Source organism: Phalangium opilio, unplaced genomic scaffold, assembly GCF_054372755.1.
Source record: "Phalangium opilio isolate 3A_F unplaced genomic scaffold, DU_Popi_V2 ptg000070l_1, whole genome shotgun sequence".
Lineage (NCBI taxonomy): Eukaryota > Metazoa > Arthropoda > Arachnida > Opiliones > Phalangiidae > Phalangium > Phalangium opilio.
Genome location: NW_028324182.1, coordinates 16,285,322 through 16,305,681, shown reverse-complemented (window position 1 = coordinate 16,305,681; position 20,360 = coordinate 16,285,322). Strand labels below are relative to the sequence as shown.

General features: G+C 37.0%; 2 protein-coding genes across 8 annotated transcripts in view; one reads left to right on the top strand and one right to left on the bottom strand.

Annotated features, from left to right (window-relative positions):
- The window catches only part of CdGAPr (GTPase-activating protein CdGAPr), a 78,931-nt gene that overhangs the window by 6,296 nt on the left and 52,275 nt on the right, over positions 1 to 20,360 (top strand). Inside the window, exon 1 of one of the 4 annotated variants that reach the window (XM_089843599.1) lies at positions 3,927 to 4,473. The exons of 2 other annotated variants lie outside the window; for them this stretch is intronic. In XM_089843599.1, coding sequence (XP_089699725.1) covers positions 4,368 to 4,473 — 106 coding nt within the window. In that variant the 5' untranslated portion in view covers positions 3,927 to 4,367. Of the gene's footprint in view, positions 1 to 3,926; positions 4,474 to 20,360 lie in introns of those variants that run through there. One more of the 4 variants, XM_089843600.1, reaches the window with a different exon arrangement.
- Positions 12,515 to 18,496, bottom strand: LOC149662010 (uncharacterized). Of its 4 annotated transcripts, XM_089843610.1 has the most exons (6): positions 18,311 to 18,496; positions 18,127 to 18,243; positions 13,732 to 14,228; positions 13,647 to 13,664; positions 13,262 to 13,490; positions 12,515 to 13,184 (listed from the first exon to the last, which is right to left on the bottom strand). In XM_089843610.1, the coding sequence occupies exons 3-5, from the start codon at positions 13,822 to 13,824 to the stop codon at positions 13,281 to 13,283; spliced, it is 321 nt and encodes a 106-aa protein (XP_089699736.1). In that variant the 5' UTR covers positions 13,825 to 14,228; positions 18,127 to 18,243; positions 18,311 to 18,496; the 3' UTR covers positions 12,515 to 13,184; positions 13,262 to 13,280. The 4 variants fall into 4 exon arrangements, 3 of the variants coding, with proteins under 3 accessions (XP_089699736.1, XP_089699737.1, XP_089699738.1); XM_089843611.1 differs by lacking the exons at positions 18,127 to 18,243; positions 18,311 to 18,496 and having other exon boundaries at positions 13,732 to 13,841; positions 13,897 to 15,194; XR_016369034.1 differs by lacking the exons at positions 13,647 to 13,664; positions 13,732 to 14,228 and having other exon boundaries at positions 18,299 to 18,345.

Sequence of the window (20,360 nt, the reverse complement as noted above, 5' to 3'; positions counted from 1 at the left end):
AAAAGGTTTCCGGGATCCGAATTCTCTTTTATCAAAATAAGTCAGACAGAAAATAAGAAGAAGAAAATGTAATCAAACTGAAACGTGCCCTCGCCTAAAATTCGACCTTTTTACTTACTTATTTTTTTGGCTTCTTGAGCTTTGAAATTTTCTTGAGAATTTTCTGTATTTTTTTATTATTTATTTTTGTCGAGACAGACAAACTCTAAAGTAAATAATAAGAAACATTTTAAATAATTTATATTTAATATCGAAATAAGATGGAAATTGCGTGTGCATCTAGCGTGTAAAATAATTTAGAGTTAGGTTGATTTTTTTAGAATTTAAAAGATTGTGTGTGTCTGCGTTTGCGAGTTCACATGCCGTGAACTGAAAAACATCGATTTAGGATTATAAGAACTTTTAAATATTAAGTGATAAAAATTCGGGAATATATTTTTAAAATCGAGAAATAATAAGTGTTTCAATTTAAAAATTTATTTAATAAATTTCTGCAAAGGTTCTTTAGCCTTAGAAAAAAAACCCTGAATTTCTGTAAGAAAACTGAATTAATTTAAATAATATTTTAGGCTGTAGGTACTCTTCATTTATTATTTTTTTTTTAAGTTATAGAAATCAAGTTAAGCCATCTATCTTGTTCAGACTCGCATCGTTGCCTTTTAATACTATTACATTGAAATTTAATTCAAGAAGATGAAGGAAAAATTAAAAACCCTATTGTTGCTCCGTAGCTCTCAACACCTTGTTAAAAGGGTGGAATAGTTGTGTACCACGTCTACAACAGATTAAGTTTATTTTGTTATCCTGTACTTACCTTTTAGAAGAATTTTTAAAGAGTTTTTTGACTTGAAAGAAATCTTCCTTCGGCCTGAGTCTGAGGTCAAACGCCTTTTAACACCGAGAGCCGCTTCTTTTTATCCCCAACTAGACAGACCTACGTCACTCTTATTATAATATCTTTTTCATCCAATTAACGCTATTTACGGAACAACAGAGTTTATTCTAACTCAGTACTGTTGCTGCTGATATTATACATTATAGGTATATCCTGCTAGCAGGAAGAAAATATGTTTGTATTTCTCTAGTCTGCTGAACTTATATCGAGGGGTGAATCACTCTCTAGAACAATTATTATTATTTATATCAAGTTATTAAATGGTATAACGCGAAAGATATGGATTTAGTCTTGGTTATTATGATTTTTAAACCAAAGTTCATTTGACTAGACCACGTATCAGGGAAAGTAAGGGAAAATTTCCTTGGGAATCTTTGTAATATCGAGCCAGGGTTTGTAAAGATTAGAGGAGTGACCGGCACCTCGCGGGTTTGCGCGGCTTCTGGGAAACGGCAGGTGATATCTTCTCCCCTCAAATCCTAGTTTATCCAAGGTTTTATCCCTTACACTAAGCGTAGGTTTCACGATGTGACCCCAAACGTCGGGGGGTCAAATTCCTCTCCCTCCCTTCCTTCCACCATCATCGTTAAAAACCGTATGGATGTTTGGTTATATTATGGAAAGCATGCACGGTTTTCATTTTCCAACACAAACAGGATGCTTAAATAGTAATACCATTCGCGATATCACGACTATTTATCGGAATAGGTTAGAACAAAATATTCAACATAAAAGGCCTAATTTTTAGTTTTTTTCTTAAACCAAATTCATGTCTAAAGGGTTACAGACACGCGAAGTTAGATATCGTCGTTAACTCTGAACAACCAACCTCTGGTACTACACGTATATCGCGTTACTAACCCTTTAGACCTAACGCTTAGCCATAACCTACTTGAATTCATCTTTTGGCCTAGTGATAGGGCAACGGTGTGGTTTTCTTTACTGGATTTTCGTACTGATAAGGCTATTAACTGCCATTTCGTTATAAACGGAGGGTGTGTTCAATGTTTTGTATGTTTTTGTTTTAACGGGGACGTAAAGAAAACCTAATTCGGGATGGTGAAAACAGATAATGGTGTTTTCTTTTTATATCTCTCTCAGCTCCTTCGTATGGTGTTTGTGTAATACGGTTTTAATATCGTTATTTAAAAGGCCACAAAATACTATAGTCTCTTAGCGCATTGTGATATTTTAATACAGTATATATTTACTATGGTTGTTATTTTATTTTTAGGGATGTTTTATTAAGGTGCTAAGTATGTATTTATATATCCAAAAATAGGTTTATTTTGGTAACGTTACCCTATATATTATTTTAGTGTTTATTAGGATTAATATCGCACCCTCATTTTGTTTTTATTTCTCACCGTTTATTTATTTATTTGTTTGAAAGATGTAGATTGAAGCTTGTGATGTATTTGTTTTTATTTTAAATATATTTGAGTTAAATTATGGTTAAAAATGGGACGCGGTCCTATATACAGGGTGTGTCAAAAAGGGAGGGTAAGTATATTACCGATATAATGATAATTCGTGTTTTATAGATGACCCCTTATATAATAATTTTAAAGGTATTACGAAATATACTAAATTGAATTTGCTGAAATTGATATAGGGATGACTCTGTTGGAATAGGAGTGGTTTTTTAAAACGTTATAAAATGCAATATATTTATCTATACTTTGTCTCCCCCCCCTCCCTACTGTTGTATAAGCAGGGTCAACATCTGCTTTAACAGTCTATCTACTATACACCACTCAAATATTCACCCAAAAACCCCTCTGCACCCTGCAGCTAGAGGCAGGTTTGGTTTGCCATTGGGCCGGGCCCTTTATCATAGACTCATAGACATTATCTTCCCCTTATTATATACATATCAATATTTTCCCATTGATATACATACAATACACAGCTGTATGTAGCCTCCTGGAATAGGTAAGGTAATTAGTCCTTTAGTAGACGAATGATAATAAAAATGGGTCTGTTTCCCACCCCGACGGTTCTCTATACTATATAAATTATTAAATTCGTCCCCCTAAACCTCAAGGTGTTGGACAATTGGCAGTTTTGACGCAATGCCGGACATGGTATGCTTTGAAATTGTTTTTAAACATTGGTGTTCATAGACAATTTCATTAATTCCAGAAGTGAAGCAAATATCACGGGGCGGGGTAGGTCACCTTCTTGGGTTCTCTCTAGTGTCTCATTTCCCGTTGTTAGATCACACGGGTGTTTCCTAAAAAACGTGTCCGACCCCTTCTTAACTAACAGTTGTCTGATACATACAATTTTTGGGAGAGTGTGTGTGTACAGTCGTCTGGTTGGCTTTGGCTTTGCACTTCTCTTTCCGTATTTTTTTCTACAACACCCATAGTTGGTCTATCATTCTATCCTTCCACCCCTCTTTTTGCCCCCCTTTTATTCAGTCTAGCGCGGCTTTTTTCCCAGGCTGACGGTTTTTTTTATCGACGAAAAGGAAATGACGTAGTAGAACCCTAGCTAGCCTAGCCCTGGGCTCGAATCTTCCAAAGTTCCCCCTCCCCCACCTCCTACCCTGATTCTCGGTTCGCCTTTCCTTCGAGAATACCAATAATAATGTTAAGCCACGCTATATACTTACAAGGTTTCTTGAATCTGGATAAGACACGAGAGTAACGATGTTATTGCACCTTATAATAGACTATTCCATTTATTACTTAAACGGGACGTCGCCCTCTTATGGTATTTCCCTCGTGTCCGAGTTAATTACACGCGGGAGGCAGTATTATCAAAGGTAAATAGATATAACAGTCGAGATGGTGCCCAGTATGATGTTCCTATAGGCTGGCTCGTGCCTTTTCCCTTGATATTATGGTTTCTGTATACTGCCTTCACCATTTCGACGCCAAACGCCATGTCCTAACCAGATTTACTAACCTTGACTACGACGAGAAGAGAGAGAGGGATAGGAGAGATAGATTTTAGCAGTCCAGGATTTGGAGGAGTTAGAGCAGAGAGACAGCTAGGGGGGCGCTACAATCGCCTTTTAGGAAATAGGAACCTTTAGAAAATTTTGGCGCGTTGCTACGGCGGGTCGCGTCTTTTCTCGCGTGCGCCGTTCTCGACTCGATTTTGGTCTTTTGGACTTGATTCTATTTCTTTTTTATCCAAGAACCAACCTCGAATGTTATGCTGGTTGTTGTTTGTCTTTGAACTTCAACTTGATTCCCAAGTGCCGTGTGTTTTGAGAAAGAAATTTTATTAAGCGTTTGTTGTGCGGTAATAATGAGATACCAAGAGCTTAATTAGAAAGTTTCGTGGGCTGTGGCCTTCCTGTTTTTGACGCAGAGTCCCCGATACCTTCCTTGCCCACCCCGAGGTAGGAAGTAGGGCGGAAAAGTGAACTAGGGTTAAGTAAGACCTTTCGAAGGTTGCATTTATGTACCGTCGTTTGTATTGTGAAAAACATTTGAAGATATAAATACAGAGCGTCATGTTGAAGCGTCGTAGCATGGCTAGTTTGGGTTCGGATTCCCGCGGAAGTACGCGGTCTTTGTCGCCTTCGCATCTGCGAAGTTCTAGCCAAGATCATAACAGTGGTGAGTCTCCTCTATCTTTCCCCTTTCTACTATTTCTGTGTATTTCTGGGTTTCTGTTGGAGGGGTTTTCGTTTTACCAAGGGAACTCAACCCAAATTTCCCGCATGGTTTTTGCCTGAATCCAGGCCCCTTTTCTCCATTGGTTTCTCGAGCCTGCGTCTGCTGGGTTACCCAGGGATGTGAAATACGTACTCTTATCTTTTAGGCTTAAAGATAAAGATTAGAAAACAACCCCCGCCGCCGCTGCTGTAGCTGCCAGTCCTCGGTGTTTACAATGGTTTTGAAAGAACGTATATTGGAGATAAGGATATACAGCGAATGTATATTGAAAATATATGTTTTATTAGGCGTCTAGCTGAGCTATTTGGAATGCTTTTTTTTAAATGGCAATAAGGGTAAAGGTCAAGAAGAGGATTATTTGGTTGGGAAGGTTTCTGATAAGTGATAAGATGGTTCGTTGTTTTTTAAATGAAAAATTTGCGCTAAACATTGATTTTTGGAGGTAATGCGACACTGTGACGTCGAGTTACATCTTTTAGAATTACGTATATGGATAGATACCGGTTGTTTAATTTTAATTTCCAATTTAAAGTACCTAAATTGATGCCGTCAGTTCATCTTCCCTTTGTTGTAAAAGAATGCTCTTAGTTTTTACAAAAGGATGCGGAATTTCGACCTCGCCAGCCTAGGGATGATTATGATATTCGATCCTTTTGAAACACTAGTCGGTTTTTGTATGCCTTTTTTTTTTTTTGACCAATATTTTATGCGGCTTCCTCGCTGCTGCCCGAGTTATATCCAATTCACCCGCGTCGTCACTCTGATATTCCCCATTGTTATTATACAACCCCCCTCTCTTCCCATTTCCCCCCTTAAAGCTAAGCCTTAAAGTTAAACCACATTGTGTATATCATCACCATCCCATCGGCTATAGCTTCATCCCCTATAGATCAAATATCCCAATACTCTCATTTTAATCCTTGGCGTTTCGCCATCGTGTAATATAATTATGGCATCTCTAATTTCGTTTGCGCACGCGCCATTATGGTGGTTTTTTTTATTTTAATATTAAAGTTTAGGTCTTATAGTTGCTTAGCACTTTGTTACGTGAGACACGTTTTATGGGTATAGATAAATTTCCTCTATACCGTTTCTTAACTACATATAACCTCGTGTTGTTCAGGGTTGCCAGAAATTTGTTTTTAGAGCTTCTCGGTTGTTTGGAACTGTATCGAACAGAATATTACGTGGTTTTCAGTCTCTTGTCGTAGATTGCCGTTGAATTGCACTGGCAATACTAATCCGCCATTGATTTTGAGTCTAAAAGGTTAAATTAAATAACTGAAATTCCAGAATGTCTATAGAATAATTTCGTGACAACCTCTGAATTTTGTCCAAGTGTCCTCGTATTGCGTCTTACCTTTTGCGTAATTAACCCATCTCACTCACTACATCGCGTACATACAATGTTAATAAGACTCTAGTCAATATTTACCTTTGGGTTCGGTAAATACTTAGACGTGATTCAGTTGTCTCTCCTTAATTACAATGTCGCGAGCGGTGTGTTATCCTCTAAGTTGCGACGACTTCATATATATTAGGTGGGCCAAGTGGGGTTAATTTAATGGCTCCGTTTCCTCCTGTAATATAGTCGTTGCTTTTGAAATTTCGACGACAGGAAACGACCGATTTCGACACAGCACACTCTCTCTCTGGTATATATGGAGAGGCATGACAGCTGTCTTCCTTTGTCAGTTTTAAATTCTATGGAAAATGTAACGCGCGGTGCCGTGTCCGCTTTACGCGTCGTGTGTTCCTTGTTTTTTTTTTTTAAAAAAAAAAAGGATACGTAAGTGTAACCAAGAAGTGATATCTAGTTTATTAGGGAGAACGAATAAGATACCGGCCTAAGTATTCGCGCCGCGCCATAGTCCCAGTCCCCCTTTCAAAATACAAGGGGGGACGTAAAAGGAGGCCGAGCTATTTCATAGCCTCTCTTCAGTCAGAAAATATGACTGTAATTTTCGTTATCATTCGCGTCGCGCTGACGTATGTTTTCAAGAACCAATGAGATGCTGGCTGGTTGTAATTTAGAGGCGGCGGGGATTAACTCCGAACCTACTATACGTTTGGACTGGAGATAAAGAGCTAGAAACGTGCATGGCGCGAATTCATACCTTTTCCATAATAAACTAGATATCACTTCTTGGTGTAAGTATAGACTTAATATTCTTTAGTTTTTATATAGGGTGTTAGGAAAAAAGGGATGGTTCTATGGGACATCAATGACTGTATATATTGTAACATCAATTAAGTAAAACGTAAGTTTCATGATGCCATTTCTCGATGCCATTTCTCTCTCTCTCAAGTTCTCTTTACTTTGGAGTAGAAAATACAGGCGCTCTTTCTGCAACTAAGTCAAATTTAATTCGATTTTAAGTGCTTAAATATGCCACGGCCAAAAAAAAACGTTGCTGGTTACTGTTGGTTCTTTCATTATCATGGTTTTCCTCGAATCCCCCATCAGCCTCGTTATCTTTTTTGGGGTTTTGATCCATTTTTAAAAGAGAATCATTTTATTCTCGCCCCTTCCTGACGTAGAATATTCTGACTCATTCGGCGTTTTGATGTTTGATTTCTACTCTACATTATGCAGTAACTCTCTCACTCATTCTTTAGGCCTTCCCTAATGCAAGCAACATTATCGATATTTTTTGAAAAAGGCGGGAATATAGTTGGCGGGAAATAAAAAAAAAAATATGCCACGCGCACGCTGCTGGTAGTAAGGTTTGGAAAATGATATTTCCATAAATTTCGTATCCCCTTTTGGGGTTTTGAAGGCAGAGGAGCGAGTACCCCCTAAAAAGCGGGAAGAAAACGTGGTAGAATTTCAAATTCCCTTTTAGTTATAGATCAAACTATGGGTATATACTTTATCATTTGTAACTTGGGAATAGACCTATTTTTAGTTCTGTTTTCCCTAAGATTCTTAAGGGTAAAATTTTAACTAACTTTCCTTCCGCAAAGGGGCGATAATTCTTAAGCCTAAATAGTAAATAGGCTTAGCAGTTAAGGTCGAATTTTATTGCGTTCTCGCGCGCGCCCGTTTTGTTACTTTTATTACACGTGGCGCGTTCCGTTTTAGGTTTAAAGCAGCTCGGCAAATCTTTTGCTAATTTCGGCGTGGGCTTTTCTTCTTTCTGTATACTCTTATTGTATTATTGAAACAAAGTTCTGTTCCGCACTGTTCCACTGTAAATAAATGAATAGAGCTGTCGTCATGCGCAGACGCCCCTGCTGTAGCCAACCATTTTTTCGTCAATCAAAGGACTAACGTTCTTTTATTTTTTGTTGGTAACTGGAAAACGTATACTAGTATGATGAATTAATGATTTAATATATCATGAATATTGAAATAGTTAATTATGTTTATGAATAGATCATTTTAAAAAGATGGTATGTGAAGCCAATGATGAAGGGGTTTCAATTTTAACTGTCCACCAAAGTCCTTATTCTTTAATTGAGGTCTTGGTTCTACACATACCATTACGCGAGTATGGGTTTCTGTTCTACGATATCCGCATATTCCTGGGATAAATGAGTGAATTCTTAATACTAGTACACTACATTATAATGTCACGCGATGAGAAAAAAGACTTCATTCATTAAGACAGGCAGAGTTTTCTTCAAACTTCTTAAATATTTTTTTATTTATTTCTTTCTTTATAATTCTGTTTTTTTGAATGAGTTGTTCAGTGTAAATATAAGAAACCATAAGCCCCGCCCCGCCCTTCTGCATCTGCGTTGAAAAGCTCAATTTAAATTTTTTTTCAGGTCTAATATTTAACGCCCTTATTAACGTTATAGGTATAAACGTCCTTGAACTCTTGTATATGCTCTGGTAATTTTTTCTCGTTTTTTTTACCAGATAAGTCTCAATTACGATACTGGTTTTTAGTTTCCGAGGTTTTTGATTTCAACGAGAAAATGGGGTGGATTAGGTAGGTATACCCCTAACTCTAAAAGTTCTTTTTAGTTTTTTTTTTTTTTTAATTCAACTTAGTAAAGAAATTTAATAAAAAAAACCATCATTTCCAATTTTATTTCTATAGCCCAGGGCTAACTATATAACATTAACAGCGGTTTCAAGTTGAAATATTATATAATATAGTTTTATTGAACGTATGCTTCCCTGCATGGTTTAAATACGTGGAGTTTTGCCTACATTTAGAGTGGTAGAAAGGACATCGCGTTAAAGACGTTAATTGTTAATCTTGTTTCTTGGTGGAAACGCCAAAAGATAGAGCAAAGAGGCCACGCGTGCTAAGCCTAATTTCTGAATGGGCATGCATTGCATGCACGTGGTTTAGCGGGAATTATTCTCCTCTCTTTACTTGCTGGGTTTAATTGCATTCCATTAATCTTTGGGGTGCATTTTTCACTCCTTTGACTGGTTCTGTATAATAAGAATTAAGCAGCCGCATGGTACAGTACAGGCGAGATACCAGAAGCCCTTTCCTCGCAACAAGAGATTCCTTGTAGTGTAGAATCCCTCCTTTTCCAAGATGAAAGTCAGTTAAGACTAACTAACTATTTGGGGGTGTCAAAAACTAAGAAATGTGTCGAGTTAAGATTGGACCATCCATAAGAGAAACGAAGGAAATCATCGTGTTTTCTTTTCTTTTATTGTTTGAAAGAGCCTTTAAATTAATGAATTTTCTTAATTGCAACTGTCTCTGTATACAATATTCAAGAAAATACTAGAAATTAACTTATCTTATAGCGCCTTCGCGATTGGCCTATTAAACGGCAGATTTTCCTCTGTCAAATTTTATACCGAAACGTCATCCGTTTCAGTTTGGCCGGCATTACGAGTAGACTCTAGTAACTTCTTCTTAGGCCCTCTAAATGTTTCAGTCATGAACTTGAGTTTGAGCCAACCAAAACGATGACAGCTGTACTTGTGTATATACGTTATTATGAACTTCCCCATTGTTTTTTGGCAACCTTCGTGATTCTATCTTTTTTTGAATAATCATAACCGTCGTGGCAATATATATATGCCAATCCGCATGCAAACACCTGCGGGTACAGAGATCTCGAAGAACGTCTGTTTTTGTTTCCCCCTAGTCAGTGTATTCTTCTTTATAAATATTTGCTTATGAACGAACCATCAGCTTTTTGAAACCTCTCTCTTGAACCACGACACGATATCACTCGAAGTTCTACGAACTCTTCACGCTGTTTTGTTATGCGCACGCGTTTGAATCCTTTTCCAAGACCCTCCACTATGGTTTTAAAACTCGGACCGTACTGCGTTGGTCTATCCCTCCATCTTATAATTCTGCTTTTCCGCCAGTTTTCAATGTAAATTATAAATCGCATCATCTTCTTTCTAATACAGCGCCTTCCGCCTTCGTCACGCTGCACACGCTATCGTTTATTACCCTAGCTGATTAACACTGAAGTTATCAAAAGACCGTGCACATTACGTTTTTTCTTATGTCTATATTATACACGCATACCATTTACACGAGGAGATCAGCTAGGCTACTTGCCTTGACTCCTGGTATAAATGGTATCTATCCTCCTAGTCTGAATTAACTACGTGATAAATTAATTTAGTTTGAAAGTTACTAGAATATAATGCGATTTTAATAACTTTCCTTTCATTCTCTTCTGCTCTGCTTGAAGAATTTTTAATATAAATAAATTATTATTTTTCTTTTTTTTAATACCCATTTCTCGTGTTTTATGCATTAAATTTTTTGATTATTTTTAATTTTTTATTATAGGGAGTTTTCTAACATTTTTTTAAAAAATAATTTTGAAATATTTCTAATATTAAATCTGTCGAGAAATGAAATTTATCTTATTAATCTTCTTTATCTCGTTAATTAAAAGCGAAGGATCGTCTACAATTACTTAGTTTAGCACTTTGGGTTTAAAGTTTTGGCCAATGTCGGAAGAGGGAAGTGCTATAAAAGGTCGTATCTATTAAAGGCGGAAGAGAATTTAAAGATCGGGGCTTGTTCCGTTTACCGTTTACAGGAACAAACTCTATTAAAAGAGTTTTAATTAAACGAATATAAATTTTCCCGGTTTTGGTCTTCTAAATTCGGAAGTACTAGGCCTAGGCCTACAACGGTTATCTTTTCAAACCCTCTAATAATTATAATACTGGTGGGGGGGGGAAAGGGACAAACTAAAGCACACGCGACGAAGAATTAATCGAGGTATTAACAGAGACCGGGGCTCTGTTTTAATTAAGATTAGGAGTTTCTCCTCTCTTTCCTGTATTGCATGCCATTCTATAAGGGTTAAAAATACCTCCGCTCTCCTATGCTGGAGCGGGGTCCCTCTGCTTGCTAATTTATTCGACCAATTTGTTTCAAACGCGTCGATAAGTACAAGGCAAGCTGGGCAGTGTGTTATCTCCTTGGTTCGTTGTGGACCCTTGCCCAGGACAGGGAGAGAAGTTAGTTTTAAAAATGAGGGCCGACAAGTCAGAGGATTTTCAGAATTTTGGGAAAGTCATTTATAATTTAAATAATGTTCCTAAAAATATGCGGTTTTTATTGACAACTTTGGCATGAAATAGTCATGGAAAATAGCAGGAAATAGTTAGGGGAATATAGCAGGAAATAGTTAGGGAATTTAGCAGAAAATAGGGAAACCCTGGAGAAGTTAGGGAATTTGCATCTGAAATTTTTTGGTAGCCCTAAAATTACTACTAGCAGTATTACCGCCGTATTGGAGATACATGATCCTATTAAGGTGCTAAGCGACTATTCTGCATTCTAAAATTCAATAGAAGGTGGTACGCGCGTCAAGTCGCTGTTTTTCAAAGAAATTTGTCTTATCTCGAGTTTGCAACTTAAGTTTAATTACTAAACCACGAATTTCGATAAAAGAGAAAGCTCCTTTTGACTAATAATTAAAATTTAACCAGTTTTCGCTATGAAATTCAAAACCGGTTAACGATATCCCGGTAATAACTTTTTTTGACTTTACAGGGGACCTTAATAGTTTATTTAGCAGGATACATTTTGGGGGTTAAAATTTAAAAATCAAAATCACGAGCGCCACCGCGCTGTTTTGATGCCAGGTACCGATAATCTTGGTGTAAACAGTCCATCCCATGTTGAGAATACCTTTGAAAACTGTATTAAGTATTAATAAATGGATGTTGCTCGCGTGCAGTTTGTTGCATTCTCCTTTTGGGATTTAATATATTCTGTTATCAGATTTAAGAATGGCGTAAAGAGCCATCGGGGGGAAAGGATGGTTTATGGTTTAATCTAGATTCGAGATCAATTTTAACCGGGCAAGCCCTAATAAACTTGGTTTAAACTTTGTTATACGTTCTATGTTATCACTATGCACCTGGAAGTACAGTCAAAAGCGGGGGAAACCTTTTGGGGTAGTTGCTTCAAGATTTAAGTGACTTTGAACAGGGACATACCTTGTTCGTCCGTCGCCTTAGGGTTTTTTCTTATATAGAATTTTTGTAGTTAGATAATTACAATTTTCATTTGAAGAAATTCAACGGGAATTTTTTATATTATTTTAAAGGGAGGGTGAAGTGTTGTGATTTTTTGTTACGATTATTCTACTAATTATAAAAAATATGCAGAAAATACCCATGATGTATTGTTTTAAAATTGAAATTAGTTTTAGAATTAGAATTCATTGATTGGTAATTTTAAATTTGCACCTCCGACCAATCGAATAACGCAATGCATTCTTGTTATCAAAAATTCCCATGGACTGAAATTTAATTTAAAGCCTCCCTTTGTATGGAATAAGGCGCAAAGATAAGTCAGCTGGGCCTCTCGACAGGAATTTAACTTAACTCCTTTACTGGATGGGGATATTCTCTAAAGTAGAACCGCGAAGGGCGATAAGATAACTGTATAATGATGGAATGCCTAAGTTTTGCCGGAATTTAGTAATATCAAACACGGGTCATTGAATTAAAATGATATATATTTATCATTGTATGACAAATTTATTATCTAGGAACATGTATAAGAACAAATTTGATAATTAGAAGTTCGATTTATTAATATGTATCAGATCCTATACGAGACATTTTTTAGTTTTTAATACAGAAGTTCCAAGATAAGAAAATCTACAGGGTGTTTCTGATAAGTCTACCATAAATTAAGGAGAAATGTAACTTCTTAGGCCGATTTTCCCTCAAAAGGTACACCGTTTTTGAGTTATAATTCAAGAGTGTTTTAGGGATGACCCCTTTGTTAAATTATAAATTATTGTCTAAATCAGTTTCTTAATTAAATTTAACGGGATCATCCGTAAAATACTCCAACTCCAATCTTAACTTGATAACATTGTGGCAAAATGGAGATAGAAATTACATTTTCGACTCAAAATTGATTTCCCAAAGAAAACTATACCCCTTTAATTTAAGGCATATTTATCAGAAACACCCTGTTTAGTATACGGCTTAGGACACTGACTGCATGTAGTTTTCAAGTCTTATTTTGTTTTAAAACCCTTCGAATTGGTAGGAGGGTAAGATAAGATACTGCAGAGACAGAAATAGAAATAGATCAGTGCCTTTTTCTATGAGATTCCCTTAGACATTAAGCTGCCGCAAGCCGACCCTTATTTTTATTTGGAGTTATAGCAAGGCCTAGCGCTCTTTCTTACAAGTCTACTCGAGAAATCCCGTGCCAGGGAAGACACTAAATACAAAAGACACGGAATTAGATTTCTTCCTCTTTTTATTCCGGGTATAACAATGGATTTATCTTTCTCTTACTCTTTTGCTCGAGTCTATCTTAAGGAGAAGAAGCCGAGGGAATTGTTACACCCCGTGTGTATATGACTTGTCCGTCTTTAATAGCTCCAAAACATTGCCAAAGCTGGGGCGTAAAGATATTGCCATCTTTCGATAGAAATGGTCCGTCACTAACCATATCCTTATCTCTTTTTGGACTTCTTCTTCTTCTTCTTCTTGGACTTCCTTTGAGCTTCATTGGTTCCGGGTCCTAAATCGAAAATAGATAAATTCGGAGTTCTGAATCTGAAAGGATGGATGTAAAGGTTTATTTCTGGTCTGTTCGTTGATGGAATGCAATATTTTAATTATCATTTAGGTTGTTTTCACTGTTGATTGAGGGATGTAGGTAATTATTCATCCCCACCTTTCTCAGTTTCTTTATCTGCAGTTGACAATTGACTTAAATCATGTAAAGTTAGTCAAGTACTAGGCCTAATTCTACTACTTACTCTCTGCACTCTTGCGGCTTTTCGGGGGTCACCAACGAGGTTAACCTCTGGTCGTACCAAGTTTCTAACGGAGGCTACGGAGCACTTGATCATTTTTGTTTAATATACCTCTAGAAAGTCAGTCGGTGAGATGTAGGGCTCTGGAAATCAATTCTTTTCCGATACCTCGTAAGAATTTAGTAAGTCTTCTCTACCCAACATTAGTTCTTGCCGAGAGTCTTAAGTCCAAAGACGTCTTGTGCATGCGGGGGCAACGCGTAACTGGTGCGCATGAAGGGCGCGGGTGGTCGACCCATCTCTCTGAAGTGGCTTTGACGAGTGCTGTTCAAACATTCGTGGCCTTCCCCGGGCCATTTGCCTTTGTATAGTTTGGTTCCGATTGTTCCGGGTTTTACTTCCTTCATTTCACCCCTAGAAGCTTGTTTGGTTCCGAATATACCTTTACTTTTATCTTCTTAATGTATTCACGTCCAATCTTATCTCCTTATCTCCTTAGTCTGTTTAGGGTAGAGCTAATAGTTTTATCACGGACCTTATCCTACATAGGGGATAGGAAAAGGAATTGCTTTTGTCGATATAAAAACTACACCACGAGCCAAGGCCCGGAGATAGAGATTCTAGTATATCAATGTCATTCTGATTTCACTGTTGTTTAGGTGGAAGTCGTGCACGAAAATCCCATCTACGCTCTAGTCCCCTTTTTAAAATTATTTAAATATAAAGTCCGTGGTTTTAAATTACAATCTCTATTGATTTTTTTTTAATATATTCTATTCTTTGTTTGGCCTGGTTTGTTTTGAAACTAACTTTGGGGAAAACGTTGTTTACTATTTAACTTAGGAAAATAACTTTGTGAAAACTAAAGTTTGTTCAAGATTTCTGTTTTATTTTGCTTAAATTCCCCATGGAAAAGCTGGGCGAATAAAATTTATCTTCCGTTTTAAGTTCGCATTATCAACCGAGCTTAATCTTGGCTATTACACTTTAACTTTATCGTGCACGTGTTTTACTAGTGCGAACGAGTCCAAAAGGTAAAAATAAAAATCTAAGCCTTTTTTTCTTTTTATTATAAAATCAAACATTCGATTTAATTCGATTAAGGTTAATATTGTTTGAGAAAGAAAAAGGAACAAAAATAAACATTGGCCCGGGAATTTTATTAGCGTAAAGTTTAAAGAAACCATAAAAGTGATTATAACATTGGCATACTTTTATTTTTATTATATCATTGAACTTGAACGACACCTCTTACCTCGGGGATTGAACTTAACGGTATATATCATCCATCGTCTTTCGCGACGTTCAAATATTTGTTAATTAAGTCGCCTCTTTTGGTGACTTCCTCTTGTTTTAAAAAGCCCTAGGCTTAACCTTCATTTGTTTTTTATCGCTTCACTTATAATAACATATACCCTCCAAAGGGTTTCTTGATCCCAATTGCTTATATTAAAGAGAGGCTCTACTTTTTCGACGGGATTCTGATATTTAATGAAAGCGAGCTAGGGCCAAGATGTTTGTTTTAAACTTGAAAATATAGCGTAGTTTAAGAACAAATACTAAGATGAATTGCCTTTTACGTAGTGTAATTTCAGACTGAAAAATATGCGCTGACATGTAGGCGTTTTAAACTGCATGAAAACTGTCGTTATATAGGCCTAGAAATTGACAAGAGGTTAATTTTTTAATATTTCGCGCAATGTCAATATCGTTGTCACCTCTTTCCTACGTCACGTGGTACTATGAAGTCAGAATAATTTTTTTTCTCTGACTAATCCATTTTAATGATCTCCTAATGATCGGTTCCATTTTTTCTACCAAATTTGTTCTTCTGAAGTATATAATTTACCTTGACTTCCAATTTATTTAAATTACGCGTAGTTTTCCCCTAGAATTTTTTATTTTGTTTTATTTGACCTTTATTCGATATTGTATTCATTAGGTTTGGCAACTGAACGAAATTTTGTAATTTATAATGTAAATTTACTATTTTCGACACACCTTTACAACCTACAGGTAGTTTATATTTTCGACAGACGTTTATATCAAACGCAATATGTCGCTGTTTCCAGAATGTGTACCAGTCAGTATTATCAATTGTTTCCCGTAATATATTTATGCTTTCTGCTTTAGTCTTTTCGAAATATAGGCCTAGGGAATGTTTGATAAAGGAAAATAGGCTACGTTTGACCATTACTGCAATATGTATTTTTTATATTAGCTCCCCCAGGGAGAGAAAGGGAGATGCCGCGTGAATAGCGCGAGGTGTCTCTCTTTTGGGTGGGGGAAGTAAATTTCCCAGCCAACGGGGGTAGTATCGCCCGGGCCACCGCGAGCTCTACTGCGCAAAATCCAAATTTTTTATCTCATGTAGCAACTATTCGTGATGTCACTTCGTGCATGCTCAATGATCCACCGAATGACCCAGGGAGAGAGAGAGAGAACATAGTATTTCATACCCCCGTTTTCGACCCCTTCCCGCTAGATACGAGTTCTGTTAGCATTAGGCGGCATCTCCCTTTCTCTCCCTGGCTCCCCTCAGCTGCCAAAATCTAGCAGCGGTTTCTTTCTTCTATGATAGCGGATAAACATGAAATATGACAAACAATGTCTTATATTGAATCAATTGGTCACGCAGACTCACGCTTTCCTTTAATAACAACCAGCGTCCATCTATTACGGTCTGTAATCGTGCCTTCTATATATTGCTACTCTGTCTATTGTAGGTCTAATACAAGTACGGTGCATGGATCCTTGTATACTTAATGGTTTTAGGCCAAGTAGTCTCTAATTAACAATATATATTCTCGTCTCCTATACCCTTTAATCATCTCGGACCGAAAATTTCTAATTATGTATCTTCCCTTCTCGTGTATATGTCTATTGTTTTAAGAGGAGGGGATTTAATTATTACTTGTCTCCATGGATCCGTTAATCCATGGCCTCTTTATCGCCTTAAGTCTTCCTAATCTACCCACGATAAGCCAATCCAAAACCATATCCATATTTTAATAGAGGATTAAACGCTCCGTTAGCTTTAAAATACCATAAATATTTTTTCTTTCTTTATCAGTCCGATAATTTATTATTGTGACGTCATTTTTGGGATAAATTGAAGGGGGGGGATCGTAATAAAGCCATGGTAGCAATTTGATTTTATTGGTTTGGTCTGAAACGTTATGGGGAAAAATACGGAAAATTAGGAAAAAACCTCGGGAAAGTCAAGGAAGTAAATTTTGGGAATATTACTTTTGCTTTTGACAAATTTTAGAAGAATTAAAGGCTAACTTGACCTTTTGACCCCTACCAATGCCTTAATAACTTAAGATAATTTAAAAGTCGGCCAAGAAATATGATAATCAGGTAATTATAGCGTTACCGTTATAACCGACTAACGAGGCAGATAGAATTTATAAAGATATACAACGTCTTTAAGGATGCTTAAACACCCCCTCGAGTTCTTCTTCTTTATAAGTAGATTCTTTCCATAATCGTGGATATATGAAGCGGCGTGACAAGGAATGGCACCCTAAATTAGTTCAGACTCCCGGCTAAAGGCATGCACGCATGCAAGGACCCAGTTTGCTTCGCGGAGGAGACGGCTTTATAGGATAGCAGCTTGGGGATATCACAAAGCGCTTTGCATTCTCTAGCGTCACTGTAAATTGAAAGCGAGGAAAGAGAGAGACCCTTAATCCTTATTAAAGATCCCCTTAACGACGACTAGTTAGTTATCCGGTTCCCATTCAACCAACCACTTTTAGGTTAATTTGACAAAGTAGTTGGTCTCGTGGGGTTTGGGGGTCCGACCCCACTTTAATCATCTTCTCCGATATTATACCGAAAATTTTATCGGTTATCTATAATGGAATGTTCGGTTATATGTCCAGTTCGGGCCCCGGACATAACTACCACCCCCGCTTGTCAATTGACATTTTTTTGTTACTAAAGTTAGTTTGAAGTTGGATAAGGGAGTATCGAGTAATTTTCATTGATCCCCTGCAGATCGGTGTACAGGGTGTGTCTACCAGTCTATGGTACTTCCCTGTAAGACGTCGGTGTTATGCGGGGATTATGCGTAAGGGATTTACAGGGGTAAATAGAGACTTTAAATGAGTACTTCCAAATCCTTAAATTGTGGTATGCGAATGCAAAAAAGTTAGATAGGACAAGTCTACCACCAAATTTGGGGGTCCTTGTTGTTTGAAACCAGATCTTATTTTACGTCTATGGTATATTTCTCGGAAATATAGCTTCGTTTAGTACTTCATACTCATCTTTGTCGGTGTTAATAAGATTTCCTACAAATTTTTTCGCTACAATAACCTAAGGAGGGTGTAGACCCGAGTAATTCCTAGGCTTAACATTAGCTAAGTCTATACGTTAAGGATGACTCACTCTCGACTGACTGCTTTACGCGAGCTGGTGGTGTCCTCCCTCTTTCTCTTCTTCTTCTTCCTTCCTTCCTTTCTTCCTTCCATCTACTTCCTCCCTTCCGACTCCTTCCGTCAGTTCCTAAAATCAATATTGCTTGGTTTCATGCCATAATGGCGTTCCCGAACGAACGAACCTACATACATACATATCCCATCCTGCCTTTAACTTCGAGGAGGTTCGCCTTCCTTGTGATACGCCGAAGGTTTCTCCATTGCCTAGAGCGACCAAACGACTTCCTAAAAGTCCTCTTTTCCATTGATTTTTAAAGGATTTTTAAGTGCTCTCAGTGGCAATACCAAAATTCCTCTCCACTTTGCATCTTAGATTGTGTCGATATGTCTTTGTTGGACATCAAAAAGGGACCCAGGGTTCGTACAAAAATGGATGGAGAACCAGAAAATGTCAAGGAAATAAATTGTCGTCAATTAAAAATTCAGGACATTTTTAGTAAAGTTCAGGGACAGACAAGAAGTTATTTTTATTAAAGATATTAACTTTAAATTCAAAAATATATATTTCTGCGAAAAAAACCAACGAATCTTCCTTAGAATTTTGGTATTATTAAGATAAATGTAACTTTTTAACATTTCTACGAAAAAAAAAATAAACTTTTTGAAGCTAGGCCTCAAAACTGAGTAATTATGGTATGATTCTCATTTCCCGCGATAATTCTTGTTCGTCATCTCCTTTTCCGTAAAGGGTTAAAGCTAATTACCCCCTTCCATTCCCTTCTCTCCATTGGTTAAAGTTATTCTACCCCTTTAACTAATTCCAAAATCAGTCACTAGGAGCCGCCACGTCTCGGCGCGCTGTTGTTACGCCTGGCTGCCTTTGAGGGAAAGATATCTTCTCGGGGGCATTTTATATCTCTCTTTCTCTCTCGCTCCGTAAAAAACGTGTATCAAAACCATCCAACTGTAGACTCCCCCCCCCTTTATGAGATAAGCTTAGGTGGTTGTTGGTACCTACCTTTGAACACGCTGCAAAGTAACGTTGAAATGTGTGTAAATATTGATCGTTCTGGACCACCCTATCTAAAAATTGCCTCATTAATAAATAAACGCGGGGGTCGACAAAACTTTTTACTTTTTTTTTATGAATATTTTTATTTTATTTTTTATAACTGATTTTTTGGTGGCGTAGAAAATGAGGCAGATTTTTGGTTTATTGAACCATCATCCGTGATTTTTTTTGGGTTGTCAGATTGTTGAGGGGTTGGAAAGTTTATTGCAGTTTGGTTGCTAGCAATCTGCCACCGTGGTGGAGATGTAATATTGAAGGAGCCCTAGCTGTGTAATGTAATGCGAACTCGTCTAAGGAGAGTTTTATTTTCACATTGTTTTCAAAAATGCAACTGGAAAACGGAATGTGTTAAAAAAAATTTATTTTGCGATTTTTATAGATTTGTTTTTTACTGGTGATTTTGGGTCAAAGACTCAAAGACTCAAAGTGTCCTACGTCTCCTTCAGAGTCGGTCGATAAAATATCCTTACCCTTTGAACTTTTTTTTGGTGGCAACGCGACAGAACTTTTCGGTGGTTATGTTTTTGTAGGGCTACCATCGGTTCATTCATTTGTTCATAATTACCATACCTAATTTAAAAATGAAATTTTCGTAATTAAAGAACATTTTATTTCGCGCTTATCTACCAGACGTATTGGAGTTATTTTAATTTTAATCTTGAGTTATTTTTATAATTTTTCGCGTTCGAATTACCAATTTTAATAATTAAGGTTATGTTTTGTAAGTATTTTTAAATTAATTATTAATACAGTTTAACGGATATTAATTGGTTTTTCTCGGTTTAACCTTCGAGTTTAAACGCCTGCCAAATTTTGAAGGGTTTTCTAGCCGAGGTTCACCTTCCCTTTAACATTGAATGATTTTATTTTGGGGAAATCGCCGTGGTCCTGGTGAATTGAGATCAGGAAACATTTGAAAATAGATTTATTCATCCGACAAGGGGGATTTCTTTTAATGGTTAAGGCTTAACCTTGCCAATCTCTTTCGGAATTTGAAGTAGACCTTACGCCTGAATGATTGTGTTGCAAGCGCGGGTTTTGCTCTATTTATCGATGAAGCCCATTTCCTTTCGAAATAACCGACATTTTTTTCCTTTTTCTAACCTTCGAGGATAGAGGTGAGATGGAGTTTAGACGCCCGCCATCTTGCTTGCCTTAAGCCTTTTTTGTAG